This window comes from Chroicocephalus ridibundus, chromosome 8, assembly GCF_963924245.1.
Source record: "Chroicocephalus ridibundus chromosome 8, bChrRid1.1, whole genome shotgun sequence".
NCBI classification, from domain to species: Eukaryota; Metazoa; Chordata; class Aves; order Charadriiformes; family Laridae; genus Chroicocephalus; species Chroicocephalus ridibundus.
This window is the reverse complement of record NC_086291.1, coordinates 29,042,146-29,061,504: the sequence shown is the minus strand read 5'-3', so window position 1 is coordinate 29,061,504 and position 19,359 is coordinate 29,042,146. Positions and strand designations below refer to the sequence as shown.

The following is a 19,359-nucleotide window of genomic DNA, read 5'->3' as shown; positions in this document are numbered from 1 at the left end:
TTACTGATACAGCAGTGCAAGCCTGCTAAATACAGGAGAACCCAGGTTATAAAGTTAAACATAACTTTGTATGATATAATCGGAGCTTTACTCTCAAAAAAGAGAAGTGGGATCAAGAAAAAAATAAAAGTATTTCTAGTTCTCCTGCACTATGTGACCTTAGGTGGACAACTTAAATTCAATACTGTTTTCCCATCTGAAAAAAGCAGCATTAAGGTCTTCCCCTTTCCTCACATAGGCAATATGCTGCCTGTCTGATCTGTAAGAAAAAAGGTTAGGAGATGCTCATATCAGAGATTTGTGGACATGCAGAATATTAACAGGCAGATATCATCCCATGCACTAGGAAGTCCAGAGGTTATATATTCCCTTCATTTTTCTTGTAATTAAAATTAATTACTGGAGTTTGGCCTATAAAATAGTCATTCACACTAATGGAATGCTTGATTGAATCATGTGGAGTCGAAGTTATTACTGGTGTAATTCCATTTGCTTTACAGAAAAATACTAGGGATGAATTTGTCCTCTTAGGCTTATTTTCCATTCCAAAATTCCTTAATGGCATAAAGCAAAAAAATAGAAATGCTGGCCACAGATGTTAAATAAAGACATTCTGAGTCCAATCCCCTTTCCACAGGATACAATGGGAGTTAGTTAGGAGATCAGGACCCACAACACGCAACTGCAAAAGCATTTGCTGATCTTAAGCTTTATCTCCAATTCAAAATTTTCCTGTGCCAACTCTTCTTAATTTGGGAGATTATTTTTTCTTGTTCCCCCTCTTTCCACCCCCAGTTTTTCCATTGAACAACAAGCCTGGCAAGGGACCTCTTTGTCAACAGCCCTTTTCAACTATCTACAAAATTTCTGTGATCATGTTTAGGCATTGAAAAACCTCAATAGAAAAATTCCTGTAACCTGTTAAAGCGTTGCACATGCTTACACATGAAGTGGAATCCAAAACAAAAGGCTTTTTCAAAATGGAGATCTCAGCATACCACCAGATGGTACAGCAGTATCAGAATGTGAAACCCATTACACATTTTTTCTGTCGGTCATAAGTCTGGGCTGTGCCAAAACCTCAGGTTTGACACTAAAAAATATACTTGTTAATTATTAGTGTTTTACCAAAATACCACAGTCTGAGCAAAATACTATTACAGTAGTCATAACAGTACACTGAAATCCACAATGCGTCGGCATATCACAATGCACCATTAATATGCAGCACTTCGGTAACAATGCAGTCCAGTAGAATAAAGGATGATTTTTAAATAACTCCAATTATTTATAATTCAGATGTACCTTGTGTGATGTCAAGGGCTCTGCCAAGACAAATTCGTGTATGGTTTTGGTGAAGATGCTCTCCTTGTCAACAGCTCTTTACTGTGCTTAGAAAGCACTCGAGCTCTTGCACTAATCAAGCCGTACTGCAAAGTGCATGACTGGGGCATGGTTCAGCCCATACACTGGGCAACATAAATTAGGAAAACAATTGTTAAAAGCCAAATCCACATCAACTTTACATTGTAATCCCCTATCAATAAAGAGTGTGTCTGGATCAGGACAGCTTTATACAAAGAGAAGCTCCTTGGAGCTGAGGTCCAACTATGTGCTGTACACCTTGTAGGGAGTTCTGTCTGCCTCGGCAGCCACAGTACCCCACAAAAGCGTCAAGAAAAATTGTCTGTGGAGTAGCTGCATATAAAGCTCTTTTTTGAAGAAAAATTATCAGTTGAGCAAATAACCAGACAACTTGCAGAGCGGGGAGCAATAATCTCATGCTCATCAATTTAGCAAGCTTTCTTCAGAAAGACCAACACTACGTAAATGAATTGGACACTGTGAAACTCAAGCCAAACAATACTTTTTATTAAATTTTTGAGAAAAGTTACTTCTCTGTAGATTAAAAAGATACTGAAGAAATGGTCACAACAGTATTTCTTGCATTTTCTTGTCAAGTGTCTAGGCTTGATCTTCATCAGTTAGAAGATACCAGATCACCAGCAGTCTCAACCGCTACATCCATAAAATTCAAGACACAGGACTGAGGCGTGTCCTAACTTTAAGAAGGATGTAGAGAAATATTTTTCAGGAATTAAGAAAAAATTAAATTTAAAATTATACATTCTCCACTTTCAAGCAGCTTTATGACCTCACAAGTCATCATGCTAAAAAGTACGGCCCCCTTTGGCTGCGTAGGGAAGTTGGACTTCCATTTAGAGATATGTAACAGGATACACCAATATATGTTTGCCAGCACTTCTTTGTCGTATAAGTCAGCTCTCTGCAAGTTTCAGTTTCAGTTAATCTATTGAATGAAAATGAACATTTACCAAGGAAAGGCATCTCCTGTGGAAAGAGAAGGAATGGGGAAAAGCAAGGAAGCAAGAAGTCCGTGAGGGGAAAAAGTGTCACTCAAGCAGAGGAAGGTGGCAGCATATTTCTCGCTAGTGAGGTACATACAGAGCAAGAAGGTGGTGATACAGCAAAGCACGATTAAAAGAATCGGTCTCTAACAGAAACAAAGACCCTGGAGAGCCAACGGAAACAAGAGAGTCAGCGAGATGGGAGAAAAGGAACGAAAAGGAGAAAGTGTGCAGAAGAAAAACGGAATAAGGAAGGGAAAACACGTGGGATGAGAAAGAAAAAAAGTAGCTACTGAAACAAAGTATTTGAAAGTGGCCTGTGATAAAAGCTAAGCTACCAGTGATATAAAAGCTGGAACTTCTTTTTACTGAGGATGCACAAGAGCAAAGGACCATCCACACAAACCTGAAAACTAAGAGCACACCATTCAAGACCATCTTCTTGCTCTCATGGTTGGTGTAGATACCCAAGCCCTCTGAAAAAGAGAACTATCCATTCTTATAGTGAATCACTTTGGTGAGCAGAAAGGGAGGATGTATAAGGTGTGATTATGGAGAGAAAATAAAAACAAAACCCTCCCACCCCATCATGTTGATTTTGTGTCCCATCTAAGGGGAAAGAACTCCAAGAAGAACCAGTGGCTTGATTTTCCAAAAAGCATATAAAAGAGTTCTAGGCTCTACACTTGACCAAAATCTTTTCCTTCCAGCTTAGGGAAGTCCCATAAAACAACAAAAAGGTAAAGTGAAGGGGGGGGGGGAGAAAGCGACATCAAAGGTGAGAACACTAAGGTACATGAACAGACCCTTTTGTGATAGGATACTCTGATACCACAATGACAGACTCTTTAGAAGAAAAAAAAAAAAAGATAACCCATACAAGCTTCTAGATAACAAAACAGCAAAATTTGCGAAGACGAGTTTTTCTCTAATTTTCCAAGCATTTGATTTTTGTATGTGTAACAATGGCAAACACGTATCTTGTAGGCAGAAATATCTATGACCAGGGGGAAACAGAAAGGGGTGTCTGTTTTCATTTGATGAGATCCCTGCAAAAATTGAGCTCTTAAGAACTGACTTCTGCAATATAATATTCTGAGATATTCCATGTAAACTAGAACCAGAAAGGTAGTTTTTCAAGGGCTTTTTTCCCCCCCTCTTTCAATTTTTTTTTTTAAAGGAGTTTTTACTGCTTAGTACAGCACACATCACCAGCCTGGGGCATCCTGTTCCTATTTCCTCTTCAAGTCACCAGAAGATATTTGACAAGGAAAGAGGAAGAAAGCCAGAGAAAAGGGATAGGAAGGGAATAGAAAACAGATGCTGAAAGAGAGGAACACACAATGCACAGCAGAAAGAAAAGAGGTAGGATGAGGGAAAGGAATAAGAACCAAGAAACACACCATGTAAAGCTTCTGGATCATTTCAGTGCAAGCTTCTGAATGTAAACATGGGACACCAAGACTGGAGGAAAAGTGCAGCTGTATTATATATGTTCCTAAGTGTACTCCCATAGAAGGGCACTGAAAAAAAGACTTAGAAGCTTCGTTCCCAGTATACGTGTTCTCTCCTAGGAGAGCGGATCACTGAAGCCACTTCAGCTCCTATTAGAATGAGTAAGAGGAGTATTTGATCCCCTAACCCACTCTTTGGTGCATCCAGTGCGCTTACAGTCCATTCCAGCTTACCCTAAAGGCTTCTGGAAGGTCTGCTGGGGTTTGTCCGCGGGGAGACAGGGAGTGGGGTCCGAAAACCGCACTCGCTACCGGCGCGTTACGGCAGCGAGAGCCCCGTGTGTGAGCACGGCTCCCACCTGACAGAAACACTCACTCCCCGGTACCCTGGAAGCGCAGGAAACCAACCGTCTGTAACGACCAGCCCCGAGCCGGACCCGCCGGGCTCCCCGGCCGCCTGCCCCTCCGCCCCGCGCCCACCCCGGCCTGCGCCGCGCTCCCTGCCCCCGCGGCCCGCCGGACCCTCTCGGGAGAAACCCCTACCTGGATCGTGGAAAGGCACCAGCGCGAAGTTGTAGAGCGGTCTCTTGGGTCTTTTCAGCGACGTTTCCAGGATCTTGGATGCCCCCTCGATAACTTGCACCAGGTCGTCGTACATGGAACCGGTCACATCAAACACGAACGCCAGGGTGGAGGCTCCCTCCGGCACCGCCTCGCCGCCGGGCTCGGGCGCGGCGCGGGGGCACAGGGCGAGCAGCAGCAGGGCGAGCAGCAGCACGACGCCCGGACCCGCTCCCCACGCTCCGCTGCCCCCGCGGAACCCCATTGTCCGCGGCGTCCGAGAAGGGCGCTCGCAAAGCCTCGCCCGGAGGCGCACAGAGACCGGCGACCGCCGCCTGCCCCGCTCCCCTCAGCGCGGAGAGCAGGAAGCGCCGCAGCTTTTGTCTGCGCGCCGCTACGGCCCCGCTCCGCCCTTCTTACCGGGCAGGGCTGGGGCAGCGCCGCCCCGAGGGAGCCGGCTGAGCCCCGGCCATGCCGCGGGGTGCGGGAGCTGCGGCTGGGACCGCCGCCTCGGGAGCCCCGGCTGCGGACTGAGGCGGCGCCCACCCCGGCCCCGCCTCCCGTGGCCCGCCGCGGCCCCGGCCCTCACCTCAGGGCCCGCTCCCGCCGGGCCGGGCCTGGGGCCGCTGCCGCCCCCCGCACCTGGCTGCCGGCTGTCCGCCCCGATCGGCCCGGAGCCGGCGAGCCCCGCGGGGGAGCCTCCTTGTCGGGGACGGGGGGCTGGAGGGAGCGGTACAGACCTGCCCGGCAGGGACCGCGGTCTGCGCCCACACCTGACCGGGAGGTGCTGCCCCGAGCTCGCCCCGGGGAGGACAGATGGGCGCATTTACCGTTTTGTTACTATGAACGCGCGATACGAGACTGGAATCGCTCCTACGCGCGCTGCTGCCCCGGTTCTCCTCATGCTTCGGCGACACCTCCCCAGCTACTACCTGAAACCCAGGGGCTGGGGCTGGGCCCGCCCAGGCCCCTTCCAGCTGTGGTTTTCCTCAGCTCCTGTGAACATACAGCGACTATTAAAGTGGGTAGTAAAGACCCCAAAATGTGGTCAGGACCATAGCTGCAGGCACTGGCAGTCTCCTGTACAAGAAAAAGATGGGACAACGAAGCAAAGAAAGTGGCCAGAGCAGTGTTTTAACCCCGCTCAGGCGACGGAAGAGATTAAAGGTAATGTATTTCAGAGCTCCTTCGTTGTTCCTCGCAGGGAACAGTGGGACAGAATGTTAAACACCAAGTGGGAGAGGAATCGCATCCCTTGTTTTCAGCGGGATGTGTGAGGCGGAGGAGGCGCACAGTGCCTGGCGCAGCTGGGAAAGGTAGGCCATGACGCAGAATTTACCTCATTAGTTTCCCTCCTTATTTTACTAATCTTAAAATTGGTGCTAAAACTGCTCACTCAAAACCATCGTATTGTGACTGGAAAATTAATCATGTAGAAACATTGCTTATCCTAATCAAGTTATAAGCCTGGAATTGAATTATAAAAAACAGATGTTTACATTCTTTCTCCTCTTCAGCACTGATGTCATGAGAAGGAAGCACATAACCAGAGCTGTGCAAAGCATTCGCAATAAAACCCCAAACCATGGAAAACTTGCCTCATCTGTAACTCTGCTAGCAGAAAACTCGGACCAGGTTTGTCAAAAATATTCACAAATCTTGTAAGTAGAGATGCGTTCAAGCCATAAAATAGGAATATGTATTTTGAACACCCTAGACACTGGCAGCACTTGGATTTAAGGATTTCCTTCGGTCATTTATGAAGATGAATTCCTGTTACATTCTTCCTCACAAAGAAAGCCGTCATGTTCTTTCTGTCTTAAATTATTTCTCATTTAGATGTAAACAGGCTAGAACAAACCTAGTGTCTCTATGAAAAAATAACCCTCTTGGACACATGCTGCTGCATCTCTAAAAAAATGTCATTTAAGGTGGGTTTTAAGGTACAATGTAAAGAAAAATCTTTATTTCCTAACAGTGGAAACTGATATTTGCCTAACACTTTCCACTATAAAATATCCTGGAAGCTTGGAAGTTCTAAAACTATTATTCACAGCAGGCCTTTGAAATTTGCAGGAAGAAAGCCCTGTAGCAAGAGGAATGATTTTTTTTTCTTCTTCTCCAATGAAATTATTTTCATAGTTTGCCAAAGAATCATCTATTGAGAAAAAAAATAATCACTGTGTTCCTTCTGACATGCTCTACAGTAAGGTTTTGACAGCGTGCCAGAATAATAACTAAGCACAAACACTGGGAGGTCAGGCCCATGCCACTATCAAAGCAGACTGTAGCAGAAACACCTGGAGATAGCGAGGACAGGCGGGCCGAGGGGAAGGGAAGGGGAGCTGGCTTGGGGTACATCCAGGGGGGAGAGGGCCCCCCACCTCCCCACGCACCGACCTTTGCCAGAGCAGGCTGCCACCTTCACGATTTCCGATAGAGTCTCAGCATCTCTTTGGTATGTGCCGATATTACAGCTGTCTTTGACACTTGCTTCCCAATTTTGAGTGTTTCTAACTTAACCTCGATATTCTTCTCACGCCTGTTTTGGGTCTGGAGTTTGATGTTTTGTTTATGCAATTTGGTAGCATAGAAGAATTCGACAGATGTGGACTTGGATTGTCTAATTCCTTCCCACCACGCTCATATACTGCCACTGAGTGGGAGCAAAGTGTTACCCGCCTGGGCTATATATTGTAAATTATTAGATGAGGTGGAGTAAAGAGTTAAGTCACTTAACTCCTTCTCTCTTCTTAGCATGTCTCAAATGTAAAAAGCATAAAATTTGTATGCTCTGAGGAACATATACTAGTTTAGAAGACTGGGAAGGCAATCAAGTACTTTTCACCCTTTGGGCTTGTGTCTGAATCTGCTCCATTTTGTATTTTGCAGCTAAAAATTACAACTATCCAATGGCTGCCAATGAAGAAAGAGTTGCTGCTTTCATTCTCATTCATAGCAAACAAGCATCCACTTCAAAAACTGAAGTTTCCGTCTGAAGGAGAATATCAAAATGATTGTTTTTAAAGCTGATGCTACTCTCTAATTACAGAGCGAACTGCTGATGCCAGAAGAGATTCTCCTCCTGGGATCCCATGGACCACTCAGCAGGCTGCATCCACCAGAGCTCTTTCTCACGACACCTCTTTTCTGGTCAGCAAGTTCTGCACGTATACCAGATACTCCAAACTGCTTTGTCACAGACATTTGACAATATTTTTTTTTCCTCTGGAACTCCATACGCATTTAAAGCTTTTATTCCCACTCCTCCTCAAAGTCCCATCCCTCCTTTTTTCTTTTCTTTGTTTGAACTTGATTGATTGTTGTGGAAAAAGAAGGAATGGTGTCTGTTTGTTTTGGGTATCTGGCTTTGGCTCTCTCTGTGAGAGGCGTGTGTATTGTATAGTAAGATCTCTCCAGTTCGCAGACAGAGTGTTTTCTTAGCCAGTCTTTAGTCCTGTCTTTGTATTTGATGTGCGTACACACTTTAGTCCTGCATATGAGAGGTACAACTTTGTATTTGTCAAAGCCACTCACTACTCAAACTGAAAATAACATTTTGGGTTTCAAATTCTGTGCTTTGAAGCAGTGCTGGCAGAACCTCTGCTGCTTTTGGGAAGGATGGGGTTAAAATGCCATCCTAGAAGAGGAATGCTACAAGAGGAAGTAGCAGGTATGCTGGGGAGCCTGAAACCAGGTAAGGTGGCTTGCTGCTAACAGATCTGCAAGGAAAGATAAACAGAGAGCAGAAAAGAGAAAGGACTGATAGATTAATCTTTGGTTATATGTGGCAAAGTCTTCAAATTAATCTGCAAAAACCATGAAAAGACTAGCACAACTTTTGTGGGCAGATTTTGTCACGTGGATGCCATTATATGATGAGGGCTCAAACTCTGAAGTGATCAAGTGAACAGTGACCTTTTTCCAGCGAGTGACTTCTGTTTTTTCAGCCGTGCAGCTGGTCTCACATTTAGACAGTCTGCTTTTAGTACTCGTCTTTCATTTCTGTGACCAAGGCACTTTGCCCGATAGAGTTAAAAGCTTTCCTCCAGACAGAACGAAATAGCATTTATACCAAATAATCTCGATGCCTCTTAGTGTTTTAGTCACAATAGATTCACATCTTCCTGGGAGATATATTGCCTTTGCCAAAAATATAAAACCTATGACTTCATATAAAAATGGCATGTATCTAACTTTTGTTTGACTTCTGGCTTCTGAATCTTCAGAGCGGTCATATATTGTAAGTTTTGTCCCAAATCCATATGACTAGAAACCACCTGCTTTTGTTAAGAGAACAAACCCTGGGATTCTAGCATGATCAGCTCTATGTAGGAACTGATGCTTTTATTAGATAATCCAGATTCTAAAGAACTGCGAGTTTCTGATCTCCACTTTTCCAAAAGGTTTGTTCAAATCTGAACTCAAGCTCCAGGTTATATACCCTACTCCCATCCTTCAGGTGTCAGCGTAACAAGATAAGCTGCACCTGTAGTTGTATTATTAAATGCTCACACCTGTAACGTCTGCCTGAGTTCTGGCCATCCGGTATCTTGTGGTTACTGCTTCCTTTTTAAATTCAGTGCAACATGAGCCCAACAATGCTGGAATTTTTCAGGGCTTTGGCAATTAATGTTTTACAGCAAAATCAGAGCAGACAGGTGAATGCTAGCAATTCTGTGTGTTCTGCAAACATTTCTAGAGGGCAGACAGCTTTTTAAGATGCTGTGTGTTTTACATTGTAAAGAATCTAGAAGTCACACAGAGATAATCTCTTGCCATTTTCAATCTCCTTTCTCTGCTCCGCAGAAGTTTGCTTAAATATCAATCTCAGTTTGACTCAGAGTTCAGCACATTTCAGAATCTCACATAATAGTGAAAAAGAGCTAGACGCAAGCAGTAAGTAGCTGTAGCAACTGGAGTAGTTTGTTTAATAAACCATGTGCCTGTTCCAAGAGACCGTTTCACCCTGCTGTAGCACTGAATCATGCCTCATCTGCAAGATGAAATCACTTTGCTTTTGGTTATAAAACATTTCTTTTACAAAACAGGTCATCCTGTGATCATGACATAGAAGTAAAAGTAAGAGGCCAAAAGTTTTCTTTCTGGCTCAGAAGCAGACTTGCTGCCTTTGTTAATACAACTACGTATCAAGACCAGGACCGAGTTAGGACCTGCTGTGCTGCTTCCTCGCTCACTTGGGAAAAAAAAAAAAGATCAGGTAAAATGATGGCTGGAGAAACAGAATAATCAAAAGTATGGGACCTGTAGCTACTGGACACAGCAGTCTTGATCTCTTTATCGGTCTTTACTCTCCACACTAGCCTAAGCACTTCTGAGCACAAAGTACAAATGTGTTTCAAATCAACGATCAATGTGTCCTTACAAAATCTGTACACTCTGTAACCTTGAGCTCCATAGTTGCCATCATACAAATGAGGAATGAAAGCAAAGAAGGACATGCTGAAAGGCCTTTTTGAAATAACTTTTCCAAGACTTTTCCAAGTTAGGTTTCCATAAAGCAGCAACTATAAGAGAAAGCATAGACTACCACAACAGAGCTATGCAACACAATAGAGCACAGATCTCCCTTATCAACGAGGAGAATCACCAAGTCACCTATTTGATTTCTCCAAGAAATACCCATATATGTACATTAAATTCCCATCAAATTACATGTATAGAAAATGGATGCACAGATGTAACAAAATGGATAAGATCACATTACAACCTATTTACTGCTTTCACCACTTGAGTAATTGCCTGTTGGCTATAGGAATTTTTGCAGAACTTCTGCAGCACTATTTATAAAGGTTTTCTAAAAATTTTATCATTGAAAATTATTGTATGCTCAAGAATATTCTAGATATTTTAGATATCTAGATAATACAATTCAAGATATTCCATTGGCCAAGTCAGGATTTTCAATAGAGTTTACAAACAATTAGGCAATCACTGTAATATGAAAATAACTTGCAAGTCTAGGTTGAGCTTCCAGAACACTATCTCCCTCTACTGGTAAGTCAGAATGAAATATTTTGGAAATGGATTACAAGAAGTATGGGGTTTTATTCTTATTTTTAATAAAGTTAAATAATATACTATGAAATTATCTTTTCACAGTTAAGGTTGAAAAAACCATTAAAATATAAGCAGAATTTCACAGAAACACACAGAGACACCATCCATACACATACGTCCAAATATTTTGTACATAATATTTGCACAAGTCTCTTCTACAGGAGAGGTTTTCTGGAAAGTAAGTTTAGTTGCACAGATAGGTCCTAGTAATACGATAATTCAAAAAACAAGTGTAGTTTTTACATGTTGGAAAAAAAAAAGATTTCTTTAGAGCACATTTTTTTTAAACTGTCCCAGAAACGATACATTTGTTTGATTAATTTGACCAGAGAAAATGTAGCATTTGTTAGTAGTTTTCTGTTGTGTCATTAATACTTTTGAGTTATTTTACTTTTTTTGCTTTTGAAACTCTGAAAATCTACAAAACTTCCATCACTTTATGCAAACAGCAACTTTCCGTATGAACTATTCTGGATTGTCTTACTGTTACAAGCAAGTCATATACACTGAAGAAGCAGCTTAGATTAGGTATTTGATGCAGTTCTGACAGGATTAGTCTAGCAATAGAGTCCTGCAGGCTCTTGTCCTGCAGGCAGATAGGCAGTATTTCCTGGCTGACAACCAGAATAAGTTCCCAAAAGAAGAGGAAATTACTTCAAGTGCCATAAATTTCTGTTACAAAGGGCAGCCCTGTTGCCACTTTGGTCCACAGACTTAAGCTTGTTTTGGAGTCAATGATAGACACTCAAATACTAGATAACATCAAAAAGCATCCCATTCCTCTCACGCCAGGAGCGATCCTTTGGAATGCAGTTGGCAGATTTGCAGCCCTTGAGCTTAATTACTGCATGTCATGCCTTGGAATGAACTGTCCTATTTGTTATTTCTCGGGAGGAGCTGGTTAGGGTACAGCATCCTATTACCACTTCTTGGCAGAAAGGCCTTCCAGTGAGCAGGACTGACACACAGGTGTACTCTCCCAGGGCTGTACTCAAAGAGATCTAGACTGCTCTGATCATAAATCATGAAATAAAACTATTCCCTTAAATAACAAATAAGTTTGGGTGTTAGTGCCATTTGCATAACAAAGAAGAAAAATAAGAAAATAAATGTTTAGTTCTGCAGAGTTATATGCTTTGCTTCTTTTAAGCCTATCAGAAATGTATTTTGTTTAAAAACAAACGTAAGTCCAGATTCCCTGCATCTGTCTATACAGGCTAAGCCAATGATGAAAACTACGTGGCACTTTTCCCACTACCTATCCTCATCCCCATGAAAGTGTTATAAGAATTAGCTCACAGTTCCGACCTAAATATTAATATTTTTTTCGCATAGACTTGGCTGATTTAAATATTTCTCACGTTATTAAACATCCTCCTTTAAATTTCTTCAGCAACACAGCCCTAAATATCATCAGGCACGTGAAGCGTGTTTTCCTGGCATTTGAAGAAACCAAGTTCACCCTATTTATAAGTTCATCATTTTTGAGTGATTTTTTTTAGTCTGCAGTTTCAGTTTTTACATTTAAGCCCATAAAGACCAAGGCATCCTTTAAAATCCTTCCAGACTGTACATTAGCACCTCACCAGTAGTTACCAAGTCTAAATTTCCAACACCTCTAAGTAGTGGAGAGTTAGTTTTACTACTGAGATGGACTAAATTCTCCACAGTCTTGGCATAATGGAGATGTTCTTAAAACTTGGAATGTTTTTCACATAATTTTTTCATCATAATTTGATGCTCCCTCTATGGGGAAGTGGGAGACTTATTAGGCATACCATCTTCTAGGGTTAAAGGGATGAGTTGAATAAAGAATGGACTCAAGCTTTCATTCATAAGAATAAAAAAACCTTTCACATGAAAGGGGGAGAAAAAAGGCTTCCCCTTATAAGAGATAGTTACTATATGCATGTACATGTTACATACTCGCATGGCTAGGGCTAATGCATCATTTCTCATGAAGTTACCTGGCAGTTTCCATTTTGACCCTGTTTTCAGGCCTTCATTGTTTTGTGAGATTCATGGCCTGGTCTGAAGTTTTCCAGATAAAATGTCTGCTTTGAGGTGTTCTTCAACCAAATCTTTTGGTGTTTCCAAGAGCTCCAGATAAGACCATCTGTATTCTTTCCTGAGTGGATTTTAAAAGTAGAATTAAGCAGAGCACAATTCAGAGAGCCAAACAGCGCCCACAGTATGAAACCCTGGTAACAGGAGCTCTGCATCCCAGATGGAAAGAATACAACCTCCCGAGTCGGCACAAGCGGACCGATGCCACCCGAATGATGGCTGCTGTTTGCTCACAGGGTAGACCCAGTGAAGAAGCCAACCCACGCTCCACAGAGAGGGACTCTGAGATCAGTGTTGGGTGAGGTGACACCATCATCCAGACTGCAGTGGTACCTCCAAGCACACAGCCCTTGAGCCTGGCCTCCTTGAATCAGCTGAGCAACCTTACCAAGCAGTCCCTGTTATTAGGAGCACTTTGTTGAAAATTGAATTTCTTTAGTATGACTAAAACCTTCAAATTTAGTATTTCCTAAAAGGCTCTGCATTTGTTACTAGTCAGGTACTCCAGTCCCTCCAACTACAAATATGTCTTGCCACTCAGAATCGTGACTTGGATTTTCTCTTATTCGGGCACTATGAGAAGCAGGAAGAACGTCTGCTTGAACAACAACAACAAAAAAGCCAGAGTGAGGTACAGCCCTGCAGCTATAAAAGCTGGAGACCAGGAGCCACAGGTCGTCCTGTACACACCACACTTTCTGCCATGCATCATTTCATACTCTTGATTCCTTGTGTACAACAAATACCACTCAGCATCTTTACTGGGGTGCCACGATGCATATACACAACTACCCTTATCAGATCTGTGTTATTTCAGCACGCAGGTGTCCTTCAAAATGCATACTCTGATGCATTAAGGATCAGATTACATTAATTAGTACATTTGTAACACAATTACAAATGCTCAGACTTCAATAAAACGAAAACTAAGACAATGGACTTAAGTTTGCAATATAAAGCTCCGGATGAATAAAATAATCAGTTGTCAGACTCTACATTTGGTAAAAACCAATACCCACTCACTAAGATGCTGTGACATGCAGAAGCCAGACTCCTCCAAGCAGCTCAGCTGCCTCCATTTCTCTTACTCCCTGCACGCTTCATCAACTGCTGAGTCTGATCAGAACTGAACTCAGGCCCTGGTATCCTTAAAAACTCTGTTCATATAATGTTTCCAGACTAACTAAAAGCAGGAGTTATCTGAAAAGTTATAAAACAATTTATGTTGGCAAGATTTCAAGCTCATTTCCCCAGACTCAAGAAATCTAATTGTTTGCATCAATACCCACAGCTGCAGCTGGTCTGCACAGTCCTTTCAGTCTTTTCAGCTTTACCTTTACAAAACACATACTGAAGTCAGCAAGCTTGCCTGCAACTACAGTGGGTGTAAAATGAGGTCCCATATGGACCTCAGGAGGTTGATGCAGCATGGCAAACCCCCCCACATACTACCAGCGTAGTGGTTAAAGCCAGCTATAAGCAGCAACAGTAATTTTCCTATGGTCACTGGCTGCCTCGACCACTGGCAGAGCACAGCAATGGTTGCTGTCACTAGTTCAAGACCTCAGTCTGAAGTGAGATTTGCCAGTGCCGTGTCACAGGCTAAACTTCTCTTATAGAAGAGAGAAACTTGGTTTGAAGCCAAACCACAGCGGCATGTGAGACAAGGAAGCCCATTCTACTTTAACTCAGTAGAGCATCAAGTGACGCTTTGGTCATTGCCTGTGGTTTGTCTCTGGTCCAAAAGAGTTAGCTGCATATTTTCCTTACTTTGTATAACTTGATGACAGGCCCTTTCTGAAGAACCCCAGCAGATCTTTATAAGCTTACATCCTGAATAACTAACATTAGCTGAGCTGGGAGAACTAATTGTTCCTGCAACTACAGCTGCTGGCCTATGCACAAGAAAAGTTTCTGAGTTTCTGTAAGAAAACGGTCATGGCTATGCTTAAAAACATGAATTCCTATTTAAATGCTCCATTCTTGCCTTGTGGTTGTCTTCTCAAGTTATATTTACCGCCTGTCTTCAAGTTCCTGGGTCTAAGAGTCTAAAAGCAGAAGGTTTTCTGTTACGTAGGAAAGGGTTCAGAAAGAATGTTGATTACAGTTAAACATAAACAATAACTCACAACTGGCCTGAGCTGAAGCTCACTGAGATTAACAGGCTTCTTCCCATCAGTTTTCAGCCATCTTTGTATCAGACCATTGCTCTTTGTACAGGCAAGGTGATCGTACCCAGAATCAGCTGCTACTTCAGTACGAGAGGCTAAATGACAGACTTGAAGTAGCCTGATCAACTTTCTTATATCTCCTACTTGTGCACTTCAGTTCCATCATGACGTTTTCTGAATCCACTGATTAGGATGCCATGTATATTGTCATATATAATAATGTAAGAGATGTAGGGAGTAGACTAGCAGGACTGCTGCTTCAATCCCTAGGTACGCTGGCACAGCTCTGTGACTGCTTTTAACCTCTCTCTGTGCCCACTAACAAACAGGATCATTTTCATGAGTTTTAGAATCCAGTCAGTGAATACATAGAGACTTCTCCTCCCCAAGGCTTACAGACTAGCAGAAGTTGAGGGAAAACATCTTTTCCATGTCTGTCAGCTACATTTTTTTAAATTAAAGGGAATTTTAACAGCTAGAAAAAGGATTCTTACTTTTAAGAAAAGTCCCTACTGCTACTAAACTCTATTTTATTTTTTTTTTTTAAATCTAAGGGGCATGGTTTAATTACTGTCTATGGTACTTTTCAACTGTCTGTAAAAGACGCATATTCTGTTTGCCCAGCCTTCCTGAGCTGTTGTAAAGATTTTTAAGATCTTCAAACTTTAATAACTTCAAATATAGATGTATGTATGTATAATAAAATTATTCATGGGATTGTAATGCAGCAGATTTTTCTGTAACACTTATTGAACACCAAGATAAAATTTATTGCTGCTTACTTATGTCAGTGGTAGCGACACAGGGGTTGTGAATTCCATTATGATCAGAGCTCCTCTACAGCCTTTTCCGGATTATTTCATTCATTCAAGTTACTATTTCTTGCAGTTAGGGAGTTTTTATTTCTGCATCTTTTGTTCTTGGGGAAGTATTTCTAAATCCACTTGTCAAAACTACACAAAATACATGACAGCAGAGAAATAGTACCTTCAGGAGTTGTCTTCTGACTGCGTGCGTACCCTTCACGAAAGAGCTCCATCTGATGGTTCGGGGAGGGATCTCAACAGAAGAGGGAGAAAAATACGCCCTGTTATCTTGTGTTTCTTAAGCTTTCTTTCAGTATAACTACAGTAATTCTATTTGATTTTCAGCTGTTCTTTCTTGCAAGATACTTTGCTTTTTCACGTGCTGTTTTTACTAAGAGAGGGTTTTTTTAAGGAACAGTATAAATGGGAGAAGATGAAAATACATTTACTGGGGACAGAGATGGAGGAGGTTAGAATGAAAGAACAGGTTATGCTTAAAAGGGGTGGCCTCATGCACCGCGGTTCTGTTTGTCTGTCTCTTGGAAACCACATTTGGGACCCAGCATAGCATATACAAAACCTATCCTGTGTCTTAGCTCTCTTCTGCCGTCTGAGCTATTTTCCTGCAGTGCTCCTCACCTGCTTTTCCCTTTGCCCCACCATAAAGTGATCTTTTCCACAGTTGGCGGCTGGCAGTCCTCATCTGCACTTATGAGCTGCCTAATTGGGTGCAGATACAGGATCGCACAGCACATCAGCGTGGCCAGTCCAGACTGATGTCTCCATATTTGGCTAAAGGTTAAGCAAAGTACGTGTAGCAATGCAAAGGCATGCAAACAGCGTCCTCCTCCTCCTTTCAATCTCCTTTAGCAACATGACAGAGAACTGAGTCACTGGCAGATGTGAACATTGTGTCTGGAGACTCCAAATGCCAAAATTTCTCAGTGACATTATTTTTCAGCAAAGAGTTCAGTGGAGCTTTCAGTCTGTGGCATCTCCCTGCACACTGTATGTTTTTAAGGATTCACAAAAGGCTATATAGCAAAGTAGGAAGACAACTGCAAAGCATACAGCTTGACTTTAAGTTGTTAAATTAAAGGATATTAACGGCGCTTATAGTTCAAAAGGCTGCACAAGTTCGCAGTACTAGCCACAAGGTGGAGACCTTTACAACAGATTAGTCCAAAACCTAATGGCTGCTGTGAACATGCCCTCCTGCTTATCAAAGCCTGGGGTTGGTAGCACCGGTATCTGCAAACTGTTTCTCCTGTAATGCTGGCGTTAGAGGTTAGCACAGGGAAATGCTCTATCAGGTGCTTTCTGCAATTAAGAGTCACCCGCAGTACGCAAAGCATGTGAGAAAGGCACTTTCCTGCCAAATGTCAGCTTCTAAAGGACATTCAGTGCCGCTAAGACTAATCCGACTGGCAGAGGAGAACCATTTCATTTGTGTTCAGAAACACATCTGTGTTGCTGGAATCCATTTCTATTTTTTGACAGAGATTCTTAGTCAGAGATTGGTGTCTTGTGGCTGAAAGACTTGTTTTTATAGTATGTTATAGGTTCTCATTTCTATTCTTTTTCCCTTAATTAATTAAAAAAGCGCAGGGGAGGGAAAAAGTGAATATAAACCAGAATTGTTAGCTAGAAACTCCTGCTTCCAAAGTAGATTCATTTTGTGGCTTTGAAAAAAATATTTAAACCTGTGTTTCTCCAACAGTAAAATAGAGACGATACTATACTTTGCTTTTTTATGGATTATTTTGAAGGAGTTTCACTTTTCCTTCAAGGTTTAGAAATTGGAATGATTAATATTGCTGTTTTCTGTACCAACTTTTTAACTAGAAGCAATAGGAGGTGCTGCAAGATGTCACCTCTGCCTGGTAGATAGGCAGCAATACACCAAGGGGTGCCTGACTATGGGCAAAACAAGTTTTGTGGAAGGTATTAAGTTGTTAACGCTCCTAACCTAAGATGGGCAAAAATATTCAGTATTGCAACAAGGTTAGTGAAATTCTGATTTGTCCCATATAGAGAAACCTAAAAGGAACAGCAACATTACCAAATGTGGTTTTTTGGTTTTGAGTTGTCGTCATCATTGAAGCCATTGACTGCCATTAACTACATTTTTAGTCAAAACTGTGAAGACGACCCACCCTGGGAACACCTGTGTGGTTCCAGAAAAGACAGTCCTACAAAAATGCCCATCCAGCTAAGAAAAAAATGCAAAAAAGCAATCACGAATTATAAAAACACTTTAACATTTGCGTCTCTTACATGTTTCTTGCATACTTACAAGTGATAAATCACAGGACACAAGTGCAGCCACTCCCTCTCGGAGACACAGTCCTTCCAAGTCATCTTGAAGGCACCTGCAGCAGAAAGCAATAATGTTCATTTCCATTCATTGTCTCAGATTTCCCAGCAGATAAATCAAAGGCTGTCATGTTCATTTTTAATCAAGCGAAATGCGCTCGTAAACAGTAGTCCTGATATTCTATATTTTACAGCTTAAAATCTTGCCCTACAACTGTAGTAATACACACTTAATTGATAGAAAGTCTCTTGTGTCATTTAAAGGCACAAACCTTTCCCTAATGCTGAGTATTAAGGTAAGGTTTGGTTTATGTCTTGTGTTTACTTAGCTTAAGTGTTTTTCAACACAAAATTTTCATTCTTATAAATCAGATTTGCATTCATTAACCTCCAAAAAAGTGCGTCTACAGACCTAGAGAGGGATATGAAACTAATATTTTCACTTTAGAGACAATGCAAAAACATGATGTCCATGGGAAAAGCAAGTCATAGCCAGCTTTTTTCACATTAACTTCTCTAACTTTCCTACATTGATACACAATTGTTATAAAAATTGCAAAGTATCAGACTCTTAACAGAAGTTGCATTAGATCTATATTCATAAGCGCACAACTCCTTACCCACTTGCTATAGAAAGCAAGGACTGTCTCACAACTGTTTCCCTAGCAAGCAGAAAAGGAATGCAAAACTTCAGCCTAGCTCTGGAGGGGCATGTTTTGCATCAAAGCCTAAACACTGTGTGAAGCTTACGTGAGGCATGGCCTTCATAAAGTATTCAATGACTGGCTCATCTGGAATGCCTCAATTTTGCGGATGTCTCTACGGAATCTGCTTGAAAGATGCAAAAGCTGTGTGAGACAGAGTGAGTCAACGTGCCGTCTGCTTGTGCATACGTTGTCTAGAGCAAACACAACCCACTGAGAAAGGCAGTTTCTAGTACTGCTATTTGACATTTTACAACATAAGATGACGTGTTGATACTATAGTTTTTGGATTCTTGAGCTTTCTTGCGGGTTTTGTACATCCACTCCCCATGTACAATGTCTTCTTTTCTTACAGAAATGTTAACAAAAATGAGTAGGAAAGCTGTTAAAAAGGAAATAACGGGTGGCCATATACAAAGCTGCTGGTGTCATTAGGCAGGTGGTCTTCTGTGCTGGGTAAAGTATTATTTTCTTGAATGCTGGGTATATACATTTAATAAACCAAAGGCAAACCTTACTCCACAAAAGCCTGTCTTACAGGCACATGTTTCCACACAACTAATTCATATCTCTTTACAATTAGTTTTACGTGCAACACAATTTTGTGTTCTAAACACACAGTGTATCTTTCTCAAGATCTGGTTTCATACACACACCGCATATTGAAATCAGAACCTGATAAGGTCATGAGCTTTAGCACATACAAGGCTTAGTGTTTATTTTAATCAAAGGAGCAAAATACTGCATAATATTAGACGGAAGCACAAAAGAAACTGAACGGGGATAATAAATGTGTCTTGGAGGCCAGATGCACAGCAAATTACAAATTG

The 19,359-nt window shown here is 41.9% G+C and overlaps 1 protein-coding gene across 1 annotated transcript in view; it reads right to left on the bottom strand.

Moving 5' to 3' along the window:
• HMCN1 (hemicentin 1) overlaps window positions 1-4,724 on the bottom strand; it is a 187,557-nt gene extending 182,833 nt beyond the window's left edge. The window contains exon 1 of the mRNA XM_063343291.1: window positions 4,367-4,724. Within this exon, the coding sequence (XP_063199361.1) occupies window positions 4,367-4,649 (283 nt within the window). The 5' untranslated portion in view covers window positions 4,650-4,724. The remainder of the gene's footprint in view (window positions 1-4,366) is intronic.
• Window positions 4,725-19,359: the final 14,635 nt, after the last annotated feature.